The 19897-nt window shown below is 46.3% G+C and overlaps 3 protein-coding genes and 1 pseudogene across 4 annotated transcripts in view; 2 read left to right on the plus strand and 2 right to left on the minus strand.

The window, feature by feature from the left end:
* Positions 1-1566: 1566 nt before the first annotated feature.
* On the plus strand, positions 1567-1685 carry LOC111729679 (annotated as a pseudogene).
* Positions 1686-3708: 2023 nt separating this feature from the next.
* On the minus strand, positions 3709-15522 carry CMC4 (C-X9-C motif containing 4). Of its 2 annotated transcripts, none has more exons than XM_011375577.2 (3): positions 15330-15522; positions 8514-8580; positions 3709-4074 (listed from the first exon to the last, which is right to left on the minus strand). In XM_011375577.2, exons 2-3 carry the CDS (start codon positions 8569-8571, stop codon positions 3827-3829), a joined length of 306 nt encoding a protein of 101 aa, XP_011373879.1. In that variant the 5' UTR covers positions 8572-8580; positions 15330-15522; the 3' UTR covers positions 3709-3826. The 2 variants fall into 2 exon arrangements, with proteins under 2 accessions (XP_011373879.1, XP_011373880.1); XM_011375578.2 differs by lacking the exon at positions 15330-15522 and adding an exon at positions 9527-9653.
* On the minus strand, positions 9355-15468 carry MTCP1 (mature T cell proliferation 1). Its single transcript, XM_011375576.2, has 5 exons — positions 15330-15468; positions 10500-10651; positions 10211-10381; positions 10078-10129; positions 9355-9990 (listed from the first exon to the last, which is right to left on the minus strand). Exons 2-4 carry the CDS (start codon positions 10602-10604, stop codon positions 10082-10084), a joined length of 324 nt encoding a protein of 107 aa, XP_011373878.1. The 5' UTR covers positions 10605-10651; positions 15330-15468; the 3' UTR covers positions 9355-9990; positions 10078-10081.
* Positions 15523-15993: 471 nt separating the features above from the next.
* The window catches only part of BRCC3 (BRCA1/BRCA2-containing complex subunit 3), a 51313-nt gene continuing 47409 nt past the window's right edge, over positions 15994-19897 (plus strand). Inside the window, exon 1 of the mRNA XM_023520659.1 lies at positions 15994-16187. Coding sequence (XP_023376427.1) covers positions 16065-16187 — 123 coding nt within the window. The 5' untranslated portion in view covers positions 15994-16064. The remainder of the gene's footprint in view (positions 16188-19897) is intronic.

Raw genomic sequence — 19897 nt, forward strand, 5'->3', positions numbered from 1 at the left:
GAGAAGAAGGAATTGGTTTATTCATGTTCGTGCTCCCTCTCTCCCTCCCTCACCCCTACCTATATACCCCTCTTTCTCCCTCCTTCCTTTACTCATTTTTCTTGAAGGAATGAATCTTCCATATTTGTAGCTAACCTACTCCTAGAGTGAGTGCTTGTGGTTTGGAAATGCAGTTACTGTGTAGTTAACTATTGTAAGAATGTTCTAGCATCTTTTCGTTTGATATTCGCCAGAAAGATGGACATGACTCATGATTGGGCTCTTATTTGAAACTTCTACTTTTGTATAGTTTGGAGAAATAACAATAAATCTCTGGTTGAAAAAAAAATGTGACATAGGGATGGGTTTGACATTTTTAGGTGTCATTCATGTTTGGTGACGATCTCAGTTTCTTCTCTGAGAGAAACTCAAGGCCAGTTTAGACCCTATAGGCAAAATTAGATTGCTGCCCTCTCTGCTCCCTCCACCGACTTATCAGCTTTGTTTCTTTGTCATGCGCTCCCGGAATGGCACCTTCTTAATCACTTATGCAATGTCACGGTGGCCTCTTGCAGAACTGAGCAGAAAATATATCTTATTGTGGACCCAATTCCCCAGAAATCCTATGATGCAGCTTACGTCTGTGATGTTGGCTTCTTAAGGAATCATGACTTTTAAGAGCACTATTTTTCTAAAAAAAAAAAAAAAACCAAAGTGTCGCACTTTTCCCATATTTTTCTAAAACTGTAAGTTTTATTGACTGACCCAGAGCGTCTACCTTTGTGAATTTGAAATGGTAAGAAATGCCACTAGGATTATTGAGAGTGGAGGTTCTCCTTGCTGGCACAGGGGCGTCACCTTTGGAATTTTTCAAACTGCTGACACCTGGCTGTCATTCTAGACACTTGATTTCACCGGCCTGGGGTACCACCGGGGCAGCCTGAGTTTGTCACATGCCTCAGGTGTTTCTAATGAGCAGCCAAAGTCGAAAGCCGCTGAAATACAGATATGGAAGCTGGCGCTAAGAAAATTAAAATTCTGCTGTTAAAAGTGACTACTTAACAGACCCGTTAAGCCTTTTAAGTGGTGTACAACTTCAGACACTGAACACAAGTGTAACATTACAGTTTATTAAATTTTACAGGAATCGTGTGGAGTGGATGCCGGGAAGAGAATTGTCGCACGGTAGAGCAGGGGCTCTTGTCAGCAGTGGATGCTAAAGCTAAGGGGTGACCGATTGTGGGATATCCATGGGGCACCAACATATCACCGCACACATTACAAAGGAAAAACAGCCTTTCCAGCTGAGAGGTATGTCAGTCACTCGTTAACCAAGTGATTAAACTTAGCATCACTAAGAGCCTACTTAGGGGCTTTTTCGTCTCTAAAATGCAGGAGGAGATCAGAGTTCTCACCTTCCCAGTTCTAATCAAGGTCCCTAACGCAGAAAGAACACTCAGTAAATGTTAAGCTTCTCTGAGGCTATTTTATTTTTCTGTATGTCACAGGAAGAATAAGATTTACATCCATGTCTGCCAATCCATGTTGATTTAAACCGAGACAGGACTGAGTTTAAAGACAGGAAGGGTCTACAGCCACGCCACCCTGAACAAGCCCGATCCCGTCGGATCTCAGAAGCTAAGCAGGGTCGGGCCTGGTTAGTACTTGGATGGGAGACCACCTAGGAAGACCAGGTGCTGGAGGCGTAAAAAATAAAAATATAAGGGATTGTAAGCTGACAAGGTCCTTACAATCCGTGAGGTCAATCAAGGGTTGCCTTGCCTAAAAAAAAAAGAATACTTGCTCTCAAATAATAAAGGTATTTCAACATCAGGGACCATTGCTGTCCCTTCACAGCCCTGGAGGCTTTTTGTAGCATGCTGGAAGAGGCGAGGAAGGGTCCTCTCTGTTACGGACTGAATGTTTGTGTCCCCTCCAAATTCGCATGTTGACATCCTAACCCCCAAGGCGGTGGTATCAGGACGTGGGGCCTTGGGGGGTGCTTAGTTCACGGGGCTGTGGCTCCCACGAATGGGGTTGGAACCCTTATAAAAGAGGCCTCAGAGAGCTCCCTGTTCCCTTTCACGTGAGGACAGCGTGAGAAGACAGCGCTCTCTGAACCGGAAGTGGGTCCGCACCAGACTCTGAGTCTGCCAGTGCCTTGATCTTGGACTTCCAGCCTCCAGAGCTGCGAGAAATAAATGTCTCGTTTGTAAGCCCCTCCCCCACCCCCCATCTGTGGTATTTTGTTATAATGGCCAGAATAGACTAAGACTGGAACCGATCAGAATTTGTTTCTGCTCTTGCTTAGAAAGTCATCTTTTTCTTTTTTGGGGGTCGGGGGGTGGGGCAGGGTGGAGTGATGGTTCTAACACCCGTTTGAGGAAAGCAAATGGCCTGTTTGATACTGTCACCCCCACCCCACCCCCCATCTACTAAACGAAGTCACTGACAGCTGTCACCAGGCTTCCTTTGGCGGCCTCATATTAACACTGGGATCCGCTGTAATAGGTTTCGATGTTAAGGATATAAAGAGTAGATAAATCACCTAAGAATTCTAATTCCATTGCTGCCTGCCTGACTTCCGATAAAGGGTTTTTTTTTTTTTTGGTTCTCACAATAAGTTGGGGGTCATTAAACATTACAAGAATCATTCCTATGCCTTTCCTACTACTTATTGAACAAATATTGCGTGCCTTCTGGCCGGGCACCGTGGTGGGAATGCAAAAGCAGAAAGAAATGCTCTTACTTGCATTAGGGAAGACACCTTGCTCAAAATTATTGGAAATACAACAGGTATGGGGTTGGGTTAGAGAAACCTTCGAATTTAGCAGGTAGTCTATGAAAGGTCTCGATCGCTGACTCTGGAAGGGTGACTCTTCACCTACCATATACCTCATTTGACTTGAGTTTTTGAATGACACTAGTAGTCTGGACTCAAAGGCTAAGGAATTCATCAACACGTATATCCAACAGCCTTTAAGAAATACATTAGTACACCTACGTCTGTTTTTTTCCCAAGCAATTCTCTAATTCTTGGGGGGCACTGACTGGGTGTCCTACAAATTTAATTATGACTCTCTCCACCTGGAGTTAGTGTCAGACCCCACAGGCTAAGGGCTCAGTCCCACAAGACCACCCCCACTTCAGATGCCTATTGCAAGTCCAGATTGTCACACGTGCTTCTGACCGACAGCCTGTAAGTCTGAGGTTCCCAAAGATACTGTCCTTGGGTTCGATTAATTTACTAGAGGGCCCCACAGAACCCAGAGGAACATTTCCTTAAACACTTACCAGTTCATTAGAAAAGAGATTATAAAGGAGACAGATGAACAGTTAAATGCAGAGGTACTCAGGGCAAGGTCCGCCAGGCTCCGCATCCTTTTCGTTTTCATGGAGACTTCATCACACAGGCATGATTGGCTAAGTTATTGGCCACTGGCGATTGAACTCAATCTTCTGCAGCCCTCTGCCCTCCCCAGAAGTCGGGGTGGGGACCAAAAGTTCCCACTCGTCATGTGGTCGGTTCCCCTGACAACCGGCCCCCATCCATGGATTACTAGGGGCTTTTCAAAAGTAACCTTACTGATGTAACAAAAGACACCTTTATTTCTCTTATCAGTTAGGAGATCTCAAAGGGTTTTGGGAGCTCTGTGCCGGGAACAGAGACAAAGACCAAATACCTATTTCTTCTAAGCGACGCGATCACGAGTAGCAAACCAAGAAATGTTCACTTAACGGGTTTATTTTAGCAGCTGTTTTTTTATTACAGTCTACATATTTGTTTAATATTATTCTATCTGTTCTGCATAGTTGGCATATTTACTAACTTTTATAGTTGACTTTTTCATTCGATACTTGCTGCTACCTGGCCTGAAGAGTCAGGAGGATAAACAAAACTCGCTTGGTGGAACCGCGATGCAGCACGTGGCTTCTCGGCAGAACTGGACTTCGATGCGGACTTCGGTGTCAGCTTTTCTGCCTCTTCTTTCTCAAATCCCGAACAGACGAGCGATCTTCCCCTGGGATATCGAGCGCAACACTTACGCAGTTCCTGGATGACAGCCTGACACTTAGATTCCCTGTAGTCGTTGGCTGAAAGACAGACAGGCAGACCTCGTCACAATCTCATAGGACTAAGGCCCAGGGAGAGTCAGAGCAGTGCGTCCCACTGCTCACCTCACCGCATCCACAGACCCGCAGAGAGGAAGGACGCACCCAGGCCACTGACTTCCTCCTGACTTAGAGACCGGTCGGCGGGTTCATCAGAAAAGTGTGATTTACAAAGTAGTCAGAAGGTATTTTTAGACATCATCTCCTTTTCTTTAAGGCTGAGTTAATAGCTTCTGTGCCTTTTTCTAGGGCAGTGTTTTCTTTTTAGTTTTTCATTTCAATTTTAATGTTTTTATTTTTCAATTAGTCGACATTCAGTATTATATTGGTTTCAGGTGTACAGCACAGTGGTAAGACATTTACACACGCTATGGACTTATGCCCCCTGATCTTCTCTGAACTAGAGACAGTAACGTGGACTGCCCACGTCATGAGACCGGTGCCACTCTTCCATGTCCCCTCTGCCAGTACTTAGACACCGTCAAAGCTGGTAACGTTCCCATTGTTCTAGAATCGTAATTAAGTCTTGTCCGGGGCAGTGCTTTTTATGCCCTTCCCCCACCTTTGTTGGTCACAAACTCCTTTGATCATTCGGTGACTTAGAAAAGTGCAGAGACCCCATGCATTGTTTTGCGTACAGTTAAGGTGGCTGCCCTCAATACTAAGATGGGGTAATTAGCCCAGGAAAGGAGCGACGATCCTAACTAGAAAGAGAGCTCAGCCAGGTGGCCGAGTCCAGGCCTGGAGCCAGGCTGAAGGGATTCAAATCCTCACTGTAACCCTTGCTAGTTGTGTGACCCCGGACAAGTTACCTAACCTGCGCTGACTCCCCACCTCTAACGTGGGGCTCACAGCAGCACACACCTCCTGGATGAAAGGGTTAAGTGGCTTCATATGTTTACAGCCCTTTCGAGTGTGCGTGTCCGCCAGGGAAAGCTTTCTGCGAACTCCTGGTCCCGGCAGTCCTCGGCCCTGCCATAGCACGGGGTGTGACCAGCGCCAGCTCCATTGCTGTTCTCCTGTAGCCATGGCCTGCTAACTCACACTGCTTAAAAACTTATCTGGGATAATAAGTCGACTGTGAAAAAGATTTGTCATTTCTCTTAAATTTAGAGGAAGGGAAGAAAGGGATGAATAAAATGACATTACTGTACAGTGACTTTTTAGATGAAAAGATTGTATAAGATACTGCTTATTTTATCATAAAATGACAAGTCCAAGATGAAAGTTAAAAGTCAAAGGAAGTACACAGAGGAAAAAAAAGTGGTGTAGATGATAGAGTCTCTGTTCATCCCCCTGGCGACCAAATCAAAGTTGTGACAGAAACAAGGAGCAGCGGCAAGAACAAATCACCTGGGATCTGGAGGAACAAGCCATACAACTAGGGAGAAATCCAAGAAAGCACCTTGCAACGGCAGAAGGTAGGATGGGGAGAGGATGTGGGGCTGCCTGGTCCCGAGTGGCTGAGTGTGACGGAGGCTGCGGCAGTGACAGCAGCAGTGACAGCCGCAGCGGCGGACGCCTCTTACGGGGGCCGCGTCCACGAGCGGATTGTCGCGGTGACGGACCTGCTCGCTCTGAGCACCAGTGCCGATTCGGCCGCATGCAGGGGGCACCAGGGACTTACAGGGAGACATGGTCGCGGTGAGGGCTGAGGCGAGACTCGCTCGGTACAGAAGTGCCAGGGGTATCCAATGTTCCCTGTTGAGCCCTCTCCTCCCAGTGCGAGGACACAGCGCTGCCACAGCCGTGATGTCATCAAACTGGATAACAGAGTTCGCTCCGCCCAGAGGATTCCCTGAAACCCTGCCTCCTCCGACTCGGGCCCCACCCAAGCCACATCCACGTGTGTCCTCGGCCAGTTAGGTGCTCCTTGCTGAGCAGTGCCTAGACTCATGCTAGTGGCAGCTGACCTCAGTCTCTGGCATGGCCTCTTGAGGCAACGATAAGCACAGCATCTGTGGATTGCTGGCTGAATCTTAACAGGTGGCCCCAGAGGGGCACAGGCGAGGGCTAAACTTGGCCTGCAGCTCAACCCCTCTCAGGACTGTGCCACTGGACACCGACTTCACAAATCCACACTAATGAGACCGGGAGACTTAGGAGCTTTGCTTAGTACATAGAAACAGACACGGAAAGGCCGCCAAAATGGAAAGACAAAGAAGCAGAAACCATAAGAGAGAACAGAACAGAGATCCAGATAGAATGGACCCAAGTAATCTCACAGATGCAGAGTTCAAAACACTGGTTATAAAGATGCTCAGTGAACTTTTGGGAAGTGTAGATAAATTCAGCGAGAACTTCAACGAAGATTAAAAAACATGAAAACGGAAATGAAAATTATAAAAAGGAAGCAGTCTGAAATGAAGAACACATTAGCTGAGATGAGAAGTATATTAAATGGAATAAATAAAGGAATAAACAGAGTGAATAAAGAAAAGGATCAAATGCCCTACCTAGAGGATGGGAAAGCCAAGGACACTCAATCGGAATGGCAAGAGGTAAGATGTCAAGACTATAAAAATAATTTAAGGAGCATATGGGACACTATTAAGGCTCCAAATATCTGTCTGATTGGCGTAACTGACGAAAATCAAGATGTTGAACAGCTGTTTGAAGAAATAATGATGGAAAACTTCCCTAACCTGGTGAAGGAAATGGACATAAAACCCCAGGAAGCTCAGCGAATTCCAAAAATCAGGGATCCAAAGAGGCCCACACCAAGACGCATCACACTTAAAATGCCAAAGGTTAAATACGAAGAAAGAATATCACAAGCAGCAAGAGAAAAACAGATATTTACTTATAAGGGAACACCCATAAGACTCGCAGCTGATTTCTCAAAAGAAACTATGCAAGACAGAAGGGCTTGGCAAAACATATTCGACAGGATGAAGACCCAGGATCTACAACCAAGAATAATCTATCCAGCAAAGCTATCATTTAGAGTTGAAGGACAGATAAAGAGCTTCCCAGACAAAAAATAAGCTAAAGGAACTTATCACCACCAAGCTAGCATTACAGAAAATGTTGGAGGAACTCCTTTAAGAAGAAAAACGTGTGTCAAAAACATGAATAAAGAATGGTAACAACTACATTTCTATTAATAAGTACCTCAAATGGAAAAGAATTAAGTGCTTCAACCAAAATACAGAGTGGCTGAATGGATAAGAAAACAAGACCCCTACATGCTGCCTACAAGAGACTCACTTCAGATTAAAACGCACACAGACTAAAAGGAACGGGGTGGAAAAAGATATCGCTCTGATGGACCTAGAGGGTATTTAAATCAGAGAAAGGCAAACACGATACAATTTCATTTATATGCGGAATCTAAGGAATAAAAAGAACAAACTAATCAAAAACAGACTCACAAATACAGTGGACAATTTGGTGGAAGACAGAGGGGAGGGGTGTTGAGGGGCTGGGAGAATGGGGTGAAGGGTTAAAGAAGTACAAATTAGTAGCTGATGGATGGTCACGGGGATGGGGAGCACGGCATGGGGAATGCAGTCAGCATTAGTATGATGGCTAAGTAGAGGGTCAGGGGAGGGAGGGAGCAATTGGGGGGATCGTTTTACGAACTACATAGATGTCTAACCGATGTACTGTATACTTGCAACTAATTAAAATAAATAGATTTTAAAAAAAAGTCAGAGGAAGTATACAAACAAGGGTTTTCTCTGGTGCTGGGTCTTTGGGTGAACTCAACATTTTTCCTTCCTTTCTATATTTTCATGGGCATCCGTCTCTATTATTGTACTTTAATAATGGGAAAAAAATTATCCAAAGTCAGCTTTCCGATTCAGAGGGTCTTGTAGCTTTTTCTGTTTGTTCCTGCCAATAATCATTCACTGATTTGAAAATCCTCTGGCACTTGGTCAAACTTATTGGCTGATTTAAAACAAAATGGACGAACCACCTCAAATATGCTTTGCTTGAGATTCACTTGTGCCTTTAAAGTTCGTTGCTGACTTTGGCAACCCGAATTCCAATTGTATTTTCAACACCGCACCTTCTCACCTGATTGCTTTTGGAAAGTGAGTTGTCAGCCACAGTGAAGTATAACGAACCCGTTTTAAACCCAGTCTTTTTAAAAAAGGACTTCGGTGAGCTTAGTCATTCTCAACTCCGGCTGCACATTAGAATCACTGCTTAGCTTTTTAGACCGATTCCTGCCCAGACCTGACCCCGGCAAGTTTTCAAAGCTCTCCAGGAGATTCTACTGTACAACCAGGATTGTAAACCCCAAGCTTAGATCCCATTTTATTTTCTGCATCTTTGGTAATGCGGTGAGAAGGGTCTTCAGGATAAGTTACGGAAATATTACATTCTGAAAGCAGTTAATAGAGTTTGTTGATAAAAGGAACAACTGGTCTCTTATAAAATGGAAAAATATAAAAAAGCCTTGAACATAGTACCTTGTAAACATTTCTGTATCTCACAGGCTTGTTTCTGGCACGGATCCTTCCGCAGCATTCCAGAAAACTAAAATAAGAAAAACGATTTTTATTTTGTCTTTTATCCATAACAACTTTAAAGCCCCTCTAGAAGGAATTCTCTTCAGAGGCAAGCAGTATGCCCTTCCAACAGCTAGAAGACAATTACACTAAAAAATACTCTGCCCATTCGTAGGATGAATCAACTGTATTTTTATAATGTCCATTTCATTTGCTTTGGAAGATATAAATAGCTTTACATGGAACAAAAAACCCTTGAATTCAATCAACTCGTCTCGAATACTGTAAACCAATACTGGGCTAGAGGAGCCGACGCCGCAGCCTGAAGGGCCTGCCCACTGCCCCGCTGTCATTCACAAAACCACCCTCGGTAAATGATTAAACTCCTTGAGCCTTTTTCCTTATTATTTGTGTATACAATGGGGATCATACCTACCTCACAGCATTGATGGAAGGATTAAATGTGATAAAGTGCATAGAATAGTGCCTGGAAGGCAGGAAGGCCTCGCTACACGGTAGCTATTATTCCCAAGATTTTTAAAAAGTACAACTAAGGTTCTTAATGGATATAAACTGTTATAACTCTTTTAACTCGGGGAATTCTTTATCAGGTAGTAAATGCTTTCCTAGGAAAATCAGCGATGCTCGCTGCTATTACTTCCTGAGAAAGGTGCTCTTCAAGCAGCTAAGACGTTTTCCGGAGCTCGTACAGAAACCGACTTATTCAAAATATCTGTGACCAGAGAATAAATTTAAGTGCCCATGAATTTGATCAGCAACTTCCAATAATTTGAAGACACAATTTCAGAAAGGAAAAAGGCCCAGGAGCCTTTGTAGCTAATTTCATTAATGCAAATAACCTCCTTTTTTTTTTTTTCCTTTTCCTTTTTTCCAGAGCCCCCTACGTTCTCAGTAGATCCAAGCTAGGTCAGTACTGGGATGGGAAACACTGGAGCAAAACCTAGGATATTTACAGGGTGGGAGGAGGGAAGGCAGGAGGACTGCTGCAGGGCAAATAAGCGACCAATAGATGTTGATGCTGCTAGGAGCTGCTCTCTTCTCTCTAAATCAGTACCAAGTCCTTGGTGATCAGAGCATGTGTTCTGTAGCAGGTGCTGACTTTTGTGGGATTCATCAGATCCCAGTTCCAGCTGATGATGTCCATTAAAGGTTCTACGGCAATTTCCAAAGGAGTCAATTTCAAGTTACGTATCCTGACTAAGTGCTTTTGTTGACTCGCTTTCTGCCTGCGTAACCCTCTCTCTGCAGTTCCACTCGCGGTGTTCTTCATGACCCTTCCTAAACTTCTGTGTTCTTGAGCAGTTTTTCAACCCACTCCCTCCCCTAGGCCCACACGTGGGTGCACTGCGGTGGTGGATGAAGTGATTGCCATGTACTGAACAGAACAGAGGAGCATGTCTTCCTAGAATTCCAGCACCTGGAAAAAAAATGGATCATTAAAATCACCACGACCGAACAGCGTGCAAAAAAAGAGGGGACACGGGGGAGAAACGAACATACGTACCAGGTTAATCATCAGGCAAAAGCTTAAGCAACAGCTCCTGGACTCCCCTGACCTGTCAGAAAAAGAAAAGTTTATAGAGCACTCTGCTGTAAGAGTCCCCATCCAATGGAAAATGATCAAGCGACATGTGTACCATTAAATGATGCTGGATCTGCCACAAGCGAGAGTTGTTATCCATGTAGCGCTCCTCAGGGTAGAGTTGCCACATGAGAGGTAGCTGGGAGGTAAGAAGGTGACTTGGCCTAGCTGCGTCACCTAAGGGAACCTGAACTTGCTGGACTCGTGCCCTTAGGAAACTCGTCTCCTGATGGAAAGAAGTGATCAAAAATAAAATCAAAGACTTCAGGAAATCGAGCCTAGTCAGAAACCAAGTTGCTTGAAAGCAAAATCAATAAAGAAATAAGCAAAGTAGAAACAGTTACCTCTTCCACGACGGCCACCCACGTGCGCTGGTACTCGTCGCGGTAGACACCCTCTTGGTGAACCCAGAGGTGATCGGGTGGCGCCCCCACATCCTCTCCTGACATTCTGGGCCTTGAGTTCCAATTCTAGCCCTGCTTTTCTCCACCTAAGCCTGCAGCACCCGCGCACAGGACACAGGTGTGACTTTTGCGGTTTGAATGAACTCACCAGTGAGCAAGGGGACCTGGTACTAGCAACCACCAACCAGAACCACACCTCACATATGTCTACCTGCACAGCCTAAACGGAGCCGAGGACATCTGGAGCGCCCTGCGAGACACTGGAGTGACACTCAGGCAGAGCCTCGGGGCCACTACGGAGCACTCGGGAATCGGGGGAGCTCAGGAGTCCCGTGGACATGCGGGACTAGCACTGCACGAAGCTGGGCGGTGCTCGCAAGTCTGCGTTCACGCAGCAGTGTCTGACCAAACGTCCTGAGCAAGAGAATGTGCACACGGGTGTGCCTGAGGGCACACTTCTTTGGGCAGGACCGCGGTGGAGCAGACACGTGTATGCCACATCCCCCGAGGAAAACTCCCTGCCAAGCGCTTTCCACTTCAAAGGTAAGACTGTGAAGGTCAGATCACGTGCATGGCTTTCTAAATTGAAAGTAAAAGTTGTTTTAAGAGCGAACGACCTATTTGTCAGTTTACTTAGAAAGGTGACTTATAGCAGCTGGGCATTTCCAGAAGGGGGGTTTCACGTTAGGGAAACGATGTAAGGGAGCTTCATGGAGTTTTTGAGCTGCAGCAGACTCTGGGGATTATGGTGATTCGGAGCTGAGTGGGAGGAAGCGGTAGCTATCCACCTAGGTTCTTGTTTCATTGTGATAACGCCTCGGGATGTTACAGGAGCCCAGTTTTCCGTAGAAGTGTGGGCTTAAATTCTGCTCTCCCAAGTCAGAAGGCCAGAAAAGTCCCTCTGCCCTCTGAGAGGGGTAGAAGAAGCCCACCTCCCGGGCAGACTCGGCTCTAACCCCACAAGGGTCCTCTGTCCAGCTCCGGGTCTCATTTTGGGGCCTCGCCACATCTTGACCTGCGTTTTGTAGGAATGAATCCTTTGGACCTGGCTCACAGTGCCACAGCATTGGGGGACCGGCCACACAAAACAAAGGCCTCCTATTCCCATCAGGTGGGAAAGGAACCACAGCAGAGGATGGGAAGGTATTCCCCTCGAGCCAGACCGTCAAGAGCAAGTGAGCTGCCAGGACCCGGCGTGATGCAGCCCAGGACGAAGTTCGCCACAAAGCGCTAACCGAGCTGAACCAAGCCTCCTTTTCAAGGACGACAATCTGAGTCTGATTTGTTTTCGTTAACACTATTAATTTACCTTCCCTGAAAGGAAAGTACAAAATATCTTTTATAGACGTAAGAAATGGTCTGATTTTAGGGAATAATTTAAGAATATCATAGTGGCTTCGCCCACTGTACCCTGAACGGACCTGACTCTGAGCCATCGTAAGGTCCCGTCGTACGGGGCTCTCTCACTTCATTCACCTGAAGGGCCACCCCTTCTCCTTAACCAAATCTCGGTTTCTCTCAATGGCAGTGCCACCCCGCCTGATCCTGCAGACTCAAAACTTATGAGTTATCTTGGACTTCATCGTATTCAGTTGCTATATCCTATCTGTCACCAATTCCAAGGCGCACCACCCCCGCTGTATTTGAGATAAACTTTCCCCCCAATACTAGGCTCATTTCTAGCCTCACACCTTCGATCTTGCTTTCCACTTGCCTACAACACCTCCCCAGGCCTCTGTTCATGTCAGAACTATTCCGGCAGAGTGCAGGTGCCTGCCTTCTTCATGAGAACGTCATGCCTCCCGTAATTACTGCAGCACTGGATTAAACTAAAGCTCCTATTCTGGCCTCTGATTATAAATCGCCTTGCATGTTTGCTCCGCTTAGTTCACATCCTGTCTCTCCCCAAATACAGGAACATAAGCTCTTCAGTAGCAGGAATGATACAGAGAAGGTGAACAGACCACACAGACATGGGTAGAAATTGATTCTCTGGGTGTTGGGTATTATATAGCTATATATATATTTTTCAAAGCCATTTTTTTTTCTATTTAGCAGATAGAATTATTCTGCCTCTCTTCCTCCTCGGGGCTTTGGAAAGAAGTGATATACAAAATCCCAGTAAATATTAATGCCAAAATAAAATATATTAAAGTCTGGATTTCGAGTACAAAAGAAGCGTGGCCAAGGTTTTAAAAAAGCAGATTCCAAATGTTAAGGGTTTCGGGACCATTTCGGCTTCACAGACAGGTCCTAGCGACAACCAACATTATTGACGTTTAAATGTTTCGAATGAAAAGCAAAATGTTACGGGTTACGCTGACATTAGAAGGAAATAATTCCAGTGGAACAGAGGGCAAACAAGTTGGAGATGATGCTCTGTTACTATGATTCACTACAAAGAGGCCTATGAATCACTACAAAATATTTCCAGAAGAAAGGCAACGGGATGTGCTGCTGTGACCGAAAGGCCAGCATGCTGGGCATCAGCAGGATGAGCCTGGGAACAAACCCCAGCACACGACCCTGGACTTGCGTTTGCCACCGCTCAGAGAGCATGAGGGCCCAGAGAAGGGCAACTGCAGTGATCGAGGGGCTGAGAAGCTGTCGTATGAACATGAACCGACATTCTCAGCCTAGAAAAGCAAAGGCTGAGTGAGAGGGATTCAGATCAAAGGCCACAAAAATCACAGGTCGTATGAATGGGACACCATTTCACTAAATGTGATTCTTGAAACATTTGCTCCTTTTTTCTTGGTCAAATAAGTTTGGGAATCTCACGTTAACACAGTCAAAGCCCTGGCAAGTTATGCAGTAAAGAAACTTCATTTTGTTAACATTTCCCAAATTTATGTGCCCACGGAACATTTTTCTGCACATGACACTTGTTCACAAAATTCAGGACGCCTTGAACTAAGCCAAATCTCTTAAAACGTCAGGATAAACTTAGGTACAAGGTCCAATACAATACACGGAACATGAACCTGTTCCACTCAGCTCAAGGAACACTACCAGCTGCAAATTCAAATGGATTTTAAAAGTGTTTATATAGCTTTATCCATCTATGAAGGCACTAAAAGAGACTGTCCCCACGGGGGTCACCTTGATGCCACAGTCAGAGACCACACTGGCCTAGATAATTTCTTAGCAAGGCATTTTGTAAATTATATTGTAAACGGATGATATACCATAGAGAAGGGCTTCTTTGGGTAGTAATCTAAGTAAAACCATTAATTTTCCTTTACAGAACGACTTACTTTGTGTCTTCTTAAAAAAGGATCGTTTGTTTTCATTTCCAGGTGTTTTAATAGTTTTTAAGCATTGATCAGTTGAATACACTTATTTCATTTGAAGTCAGTTAATAAACTCATCCAATTACAATGGTGAAGTTACTGAGAACGTGTGCCCTGGAGTCAGCCTGGTCTGCGTGTGAATCCTGATTTTGTCACTTACTAGTCTTGTGACCTTGGACAAGTTAACCTGTCTCCATCTCGGTTTTCTGAAGTGTAATATGAGAATTAAAGAACATATTGATCATAACGGTCAGCACTTATGTAGCACTTCCATTGGGTTTTATATGTATTGACTCCTTTAATAATCGCCTGCTTAGACCGATACTATTATCTCCCCCAGCAAAAGATGAGGGAGGTAAGGCACAGAGAAGTTAGGTAACTCGCGTGAGGTCACGCAGCTAGGAAGTTGCAGCGCCTGATTCCAATTAGGGGCAGTTTACACACACAAGTATATAAATGCTTAGTAGATGGTCTAGCACATAATAAGCTTGCCATAAATGTTAATAGTTTTTTTTTTCTACTCCAATTAAACATTTAGAGCTGTAAAATGCAGCCACCAGCATTATAAAAGTTAGAGAATGTCATTCTGGAATATGAGAATAACAGCAACAGCAAACGAAAGGTGTTTTCCTTCTCGAAGGTGCCTAAAGGCACTTTATATAAACTCAAAACATCCCGCCACTAAAACATAATAATGAGAAGAACAGCCATCCTTGCCCCGTGAGGGCTGGGCATACTGGCCACACACAGGAACCGAAAATAATATACGGTGCAAAGTCGAAAGTTAAGAGAACATTTAGATGCGTCCAGTGTGATTGCACACTTGAAATTTCTCCCAAGCTTCATCATCATCAAAACCAATCACGGACAGATGTGCCATGTGATCCTTAAGCATTAGGCAAAAATGGAGGTTGCTGGCATACGTATCACAGAGAGTTCTGGATGCGGGCCCTGTCTGCGGGGAGACGGGTTGGAACTGACTTGGGAGAAAAGAGCAAAGCATCAACACCTCTTCAAGTAGCCCCCTGGGAATGTTCCCTTTCCAGTACTGCCCTGTCTGCCCGGCTTCAAAACCACGCAGGGACTAGAAAACGAGCTCAAACGCACGCAAACACCGATGGGCTGTGGAGGCGGCACGGCTTATATTTTGCTTTGATTTAGAATCGTTCCTAAGATCCACGTGTAATTCCTAACCTTGGGAGTTGGGACGTGGGTACTTTGACAGACGTCCAAAGAAAATTACTTTGACACGGAATGTCACCAGGTTTGATATCAAGACAAGGAGAGCTGCGGAAACTTGCATCGTGGGTAACGACCGGGAGACATCCGACCTTGAATCAAACCCGAAGGCCCCCAATCCCCTTCCCTGTAACGAACAGATACGTAAAAGCCTTTGAAGAAAGGAGCAGCAGCCAAGCTTAAGAGTGATACTTTTTCAGACACAGTATAGCACTGTTTCTGCAAGAGGGTTACTCACATGAATATAATGTTTCTTGGGCTAATTAATCCGCCTCGAGAGCAGCGAGGCTAAAACTTCCAGGTCCCCCACCCCGGGCCAGTCAAGCCGGGATCGGGACGTGAGCCCGGGGCGAGCCGAGGGGCATCCGGGGCCGAGGTCACCCCAGCCGAAGTTACGAGGCAAGGGCCAGCAACCGGAAGTGGTCCAGGGAGAGTGGTACAAAATTCAGGGGCCGTAACTTGGAAACAAAACAAAATAAAATAAAACCTCAACTAGCTTAGGACCGAATTTCAAAAGAGCGTCCCCCTGGCTCCAGAGGCTGGCGCGCGCGGCGATGCCGCCTCAGGGCTGTCCCCAGAGCCTGTAGGCCGCGTACTGCTCTCCTCAGCGGGCGGGCAAAATGGGCGCCGGCGCTCGGGAGGCGCGTGCCCGGGCGCCCGGGCGCCGCTGACAGACCACGTCCGCCTGCGGCCAGGGAGCACCGCCTCCCTGCCGCCCCCGCCGCCCGGCCTGACGCCCCGTCCGCGGCCGGCCACCGCCCTCCGCCCTCCGCCCCGACGGCCACGCCTGCCCAAACCGGCGCGGGCGTTTCCCAGGTGCCGCCGGGTCGCCCCGCCCCCGCCCCAAGCCCCGCCCCCGCGCCGGCCCCGCCCGCGCTCCCCAAGCCCCGCCCCCGCGGAACCCGCGCGCTGGAGCTCGGGGTTGGCCAGGCCCGAGTGGGCCCGAGGCGGACTGGAGCGGGGTCGGACCAAGATGGCGATGCAGGTGGTGCAGGCGGTGCAGGCGGTTCATCTGGAGTCGGATGCTTTCCTCGTGTGTCTCAACCACGCTCTGAGCACAGAGAAGGAGGAGGTGATGGGGCTGTGTATTGGGGAGGTGAGTAGGTCAGTTAGCCTGGCCGAACCCTGCTCAGCACTCCCAGCGTGTCCTCGGGTGGGTGCTGGCTGCGTCCAGGGCTGCGGAGGCCCCAGGCGCTCAGATCCTTGGACGGATGGTCCTGTCGCGGGGGTCCCGTAGCCTCCGGTCGCTTGACGCTTTTTAAGCGCCCCCGCAGTCCCCCGGCGACCCGCATAAGCCTGGGGGCAGGGGGAGGGCTTGCTTTTTTTTTTTTTCTTAGCGTCTCTGGCCATTTCTTTAGATCTGCAGTTATCACCCAAATCGACCGAAACCGCGATAGGCCGGGAAGACATTCTAGCATAATAGTGTTGCAGGAAGCGACACCCGAGTCGGTCATCTCTGTAAGCCCCTTCCTTTGCATTCCTCAGTCGCCTCCTCTCTCAGTAGGACATCAGTGTCTTAGGAAGCGGCCGACCACGGTTGGGGCCCCTCGCCTCGCCTCCAGTCTTCCCTCTAGGACGCATTTTAAGTGTATCAGACAAGCTAAGCGAGGAGAGGACTTCAAAGACGCACAGGTTTCCCCTGCATTAAGTTGTGCAATGGGGCGAAAGACGATGAGGAAATGGAGCTTAGTTGTTTCCGGTCCGAAGGAAGAATTCTCCAGTGTTTCATGCCGGCATGCAGGAACACATGACTTAATTTTCGTGTAATCTGCATCCATGTACATCTAATAAGCGTAATGTGATCAATAATGTTTTCTGCTCTTTCCCACTCTAGTTGAATGATGACACAAGGTAAGACTATATTTGTTTACTCATCTGTTGGTCTCCATGTCATTATTAACTCAGAATTATGCCGAGTTTGGCAAGATTGTGTATGGGTTGTGTTTTAAGTAACCATTATCAGTCCGGAGCTCCCTCAGTGATACACTTTGAATTCATCCCATCCCAGCCCTGAGGGTTGCTATCCACCTTACTTCCTGGTAGGATTTTCCGTTGAGATATGCATGACCTTAGGTGAAAAATGCGGTCGAGGGAAGCCAAGATGAGGAGTGAATCTGTGAAAGCTCTTACGTAGAAATTTGTCGACCTATATGGCGCTGTTATTTTCCATTTTCTTGCTTGATATATTTTTTTTTGTTCTCTCCCCCTCGACATGACAACGAGTACTGATGATTTTCTTTGTGGCAGGTGATATGCGCATTAAGAGATATTTCCCCCTATTGATCTATTTTTCCATCTAAATCGGCTCCTCCATCTCTCTGTCTTTCTGCCTCTCGGTGGTGAGCCCTACAGTGATTGATCTCAGAGACCCCTAGAAGCTTGAATGCTATGCTTGAGATGGTAAAAACTTGGGGTTACTTTTATTTAACTTCGAGCGTGTACTTCTCAAGCCCACCTCCTTAATTCCCAGGATTCTAGAAGTTTAGCTTTGCCGGTGAAAACCTTCAGGCTCACAGCCACCTATGCATGCGTCCCAGACTGCTTCTCACAGATGTATGAGTACAGTTCTAGCTTCAGTTTACTTTCCTTCCTTTTCCTTTCTCTCTGCTAAGGTTTTACTGTTCCCTTTTTTCTCCTAATTTATCCGCAAAAGGAGTGACTCCAAATTTACATATACGGGAACTGAAATGCGCACAGTTGCTGAAAAGGTAGGCGTGCTAGAATTTCGCATGACTGAAATGTGCAGCTGGGGAGGGATTTCTGTGCTCTGTTTGATGAACTCAGCCAGGGATTAGTCCGGTTTGTGTAGGGACACGTTTGCGGTTGGGTGGGGTGTTTAGTAAAATCAGATGAAGAATCTACTCACTAGGAAAGGGACCTACTTTTACTTTTCTGTTCTTAGTAGCAAATTATTGCTACTCTATCAAGATGAGTAATCACCGTCAGCTCTCCTCCTGCCTGTTGTTTGGCTGGTTCATGTCATTATTGTCTTTTTATCTGGAGTCCTAGTACCCACTCAGGTGACCCCTCTCTTCTTATAGGCAAACTGGCATGATTTTCTCTTTTCTGGTCTGTTCTAGCCTTCATGGTCTAGTATAATGCTTCTCAACCTAATCATTGTATAGGAACAGGTCATTTTTTCCCCTAATATGGTGCAGACCAAAGCTTTTGTTAAAGACAGTGCAATAAATTATGTTCTCTCCTCCTGCCAAGCAGACGATGGAGGTGATAAAAGCTGTAGGGCAACAACTCCATGTACTTATTACCCCTTTATACAAACTCGCCCACGTTAACCACGTTGCCTCCTTTCTTCCCATATCAAGGAAAGAAGTCCACGTCCCATCCACAGCTGCAGCTTCTTCAAAGACCTCACTTATCCAATATCCTGTTTCTCTTCTGAGACTTCAACCTTTTCTTGTCACGTGGCTCTTTTCCCTTAGGATACAAATGTGCTTCGATTACTCTCATTTTTAGAAAGGAAAAGAAAAACAACTTCTCGATCGTCTGGCTCCCTGTGGTCACTACTTTTTTATCCTTCTTTTAATAGCCAGACTTCTTAAAAGAATAGGCTAAAGAAATCATAATTTCTTTACCTTCTCCATTCAAACCCACCAAGGTCTGGCTTCCAGTTCTGCCTCTCCAGCCACCATCCCATTGCTCCATCTGTGGATTATTTCTTGGTGCTAATCTTAATCTTTCTCTTTGGAACTCAGAACTCTCATAGTTTTTGTTTGTTTTGTTTTTGCTACGTGTCCCTGTTCCTCCCCCTCCTTTTTTGGATGCTTCCTCCTCTGCCTATGCATTAAATATTGCTATTCTCCAAGTTTCTGCCTTGGCCTCCTCTTTCCAGAAGGTTTTCCTAGGCAGCATTACCTCCGCTGTGGCTTTAGACGTCATTGTGGTTAGAGATGTCTGTCTTCAGAGTCTTTCTGTAATCCTCACTGTGTGGCTTTGGACATACTACTTTGCATCTGCCACTTTGCTTTCTTTATCTGTAAAACAGGGAAATGACAGCCACCAACCTCATAAAATCGTTGGGAGAGCTGGATTTGGGTAATGTATGTAAAACACTCATCTGTAAAATGGATATAACAACAGTACCAACCTCACTGAGTTACTGGGAGAGTTAAGTTAATGTGTGAAAAAGCACTTTTACAAGTGCCTGTCACATGGCAGGCGGCCGATCAATATCGGCCATTCCGACTGTTGTCGTTACTGCCCAAGGGATGCTGGTTGGTTTAAATTACCCCAAGCTCTAGAACTTTATACTCGGCTGCCTGCTGGACATCCAAGTTTAGCTAGACTCGGGCATCTTAAAGTAACGTGTTCAAAAGGGAACCTTTCCTCTTCCTGCAGCCCACTCCTTTGCTATTCTTCTCGTCACTGTCGTTCCCAAGCCTGGCTGCACCTTGGAATTACCCAGTAATCTTTACAAAATCCTGATGCTGACTCAGTCGGTCTGGGGTGAGACTTGAGAGGCAGAATTTTGAAAAGCTCCTCAAGTGATGCTAACGCGCAGCCAAGTTTGGGAACCACCGTCTACCGTTCAGAACCGTTAGCCTAGATTGCTTTCGCATTTGTTTTCCATGCTTCATCCCAACTATTGCTACCTTATTTGAGGTCCTTATCTCTTCTTTCCTCGAATGCTGTGTTTGCCTCTCCACTGATCTTGCCTCGAGTCTCTCTCGCCTCTAGTCCTTTCTTCTCACAGCTTAGGGTGTGCTCTTGGGAACATAAGTCTGATACATCTCTGCTTACAATCCAGTGGATTTCCCATCATCTTTAAGACAAGTCTCATTGGTGAAG

Source organism: Pteropus vampyrus, unplaced genomic scaffold, assembly GCF_000151845.1.
Source record: "Pteropus vampyrus isolate Shadow unplaced genomic scaffold, Pvam_2.0 Scaffold275, whole genome shotgun sequence".
Taxonomy (NCBI): Eukaryota; Metazoa; Chordata; class Mammalia; order Chiroptera; family Pteropodidae; genus Pteropus; species Pteropus vampyrus.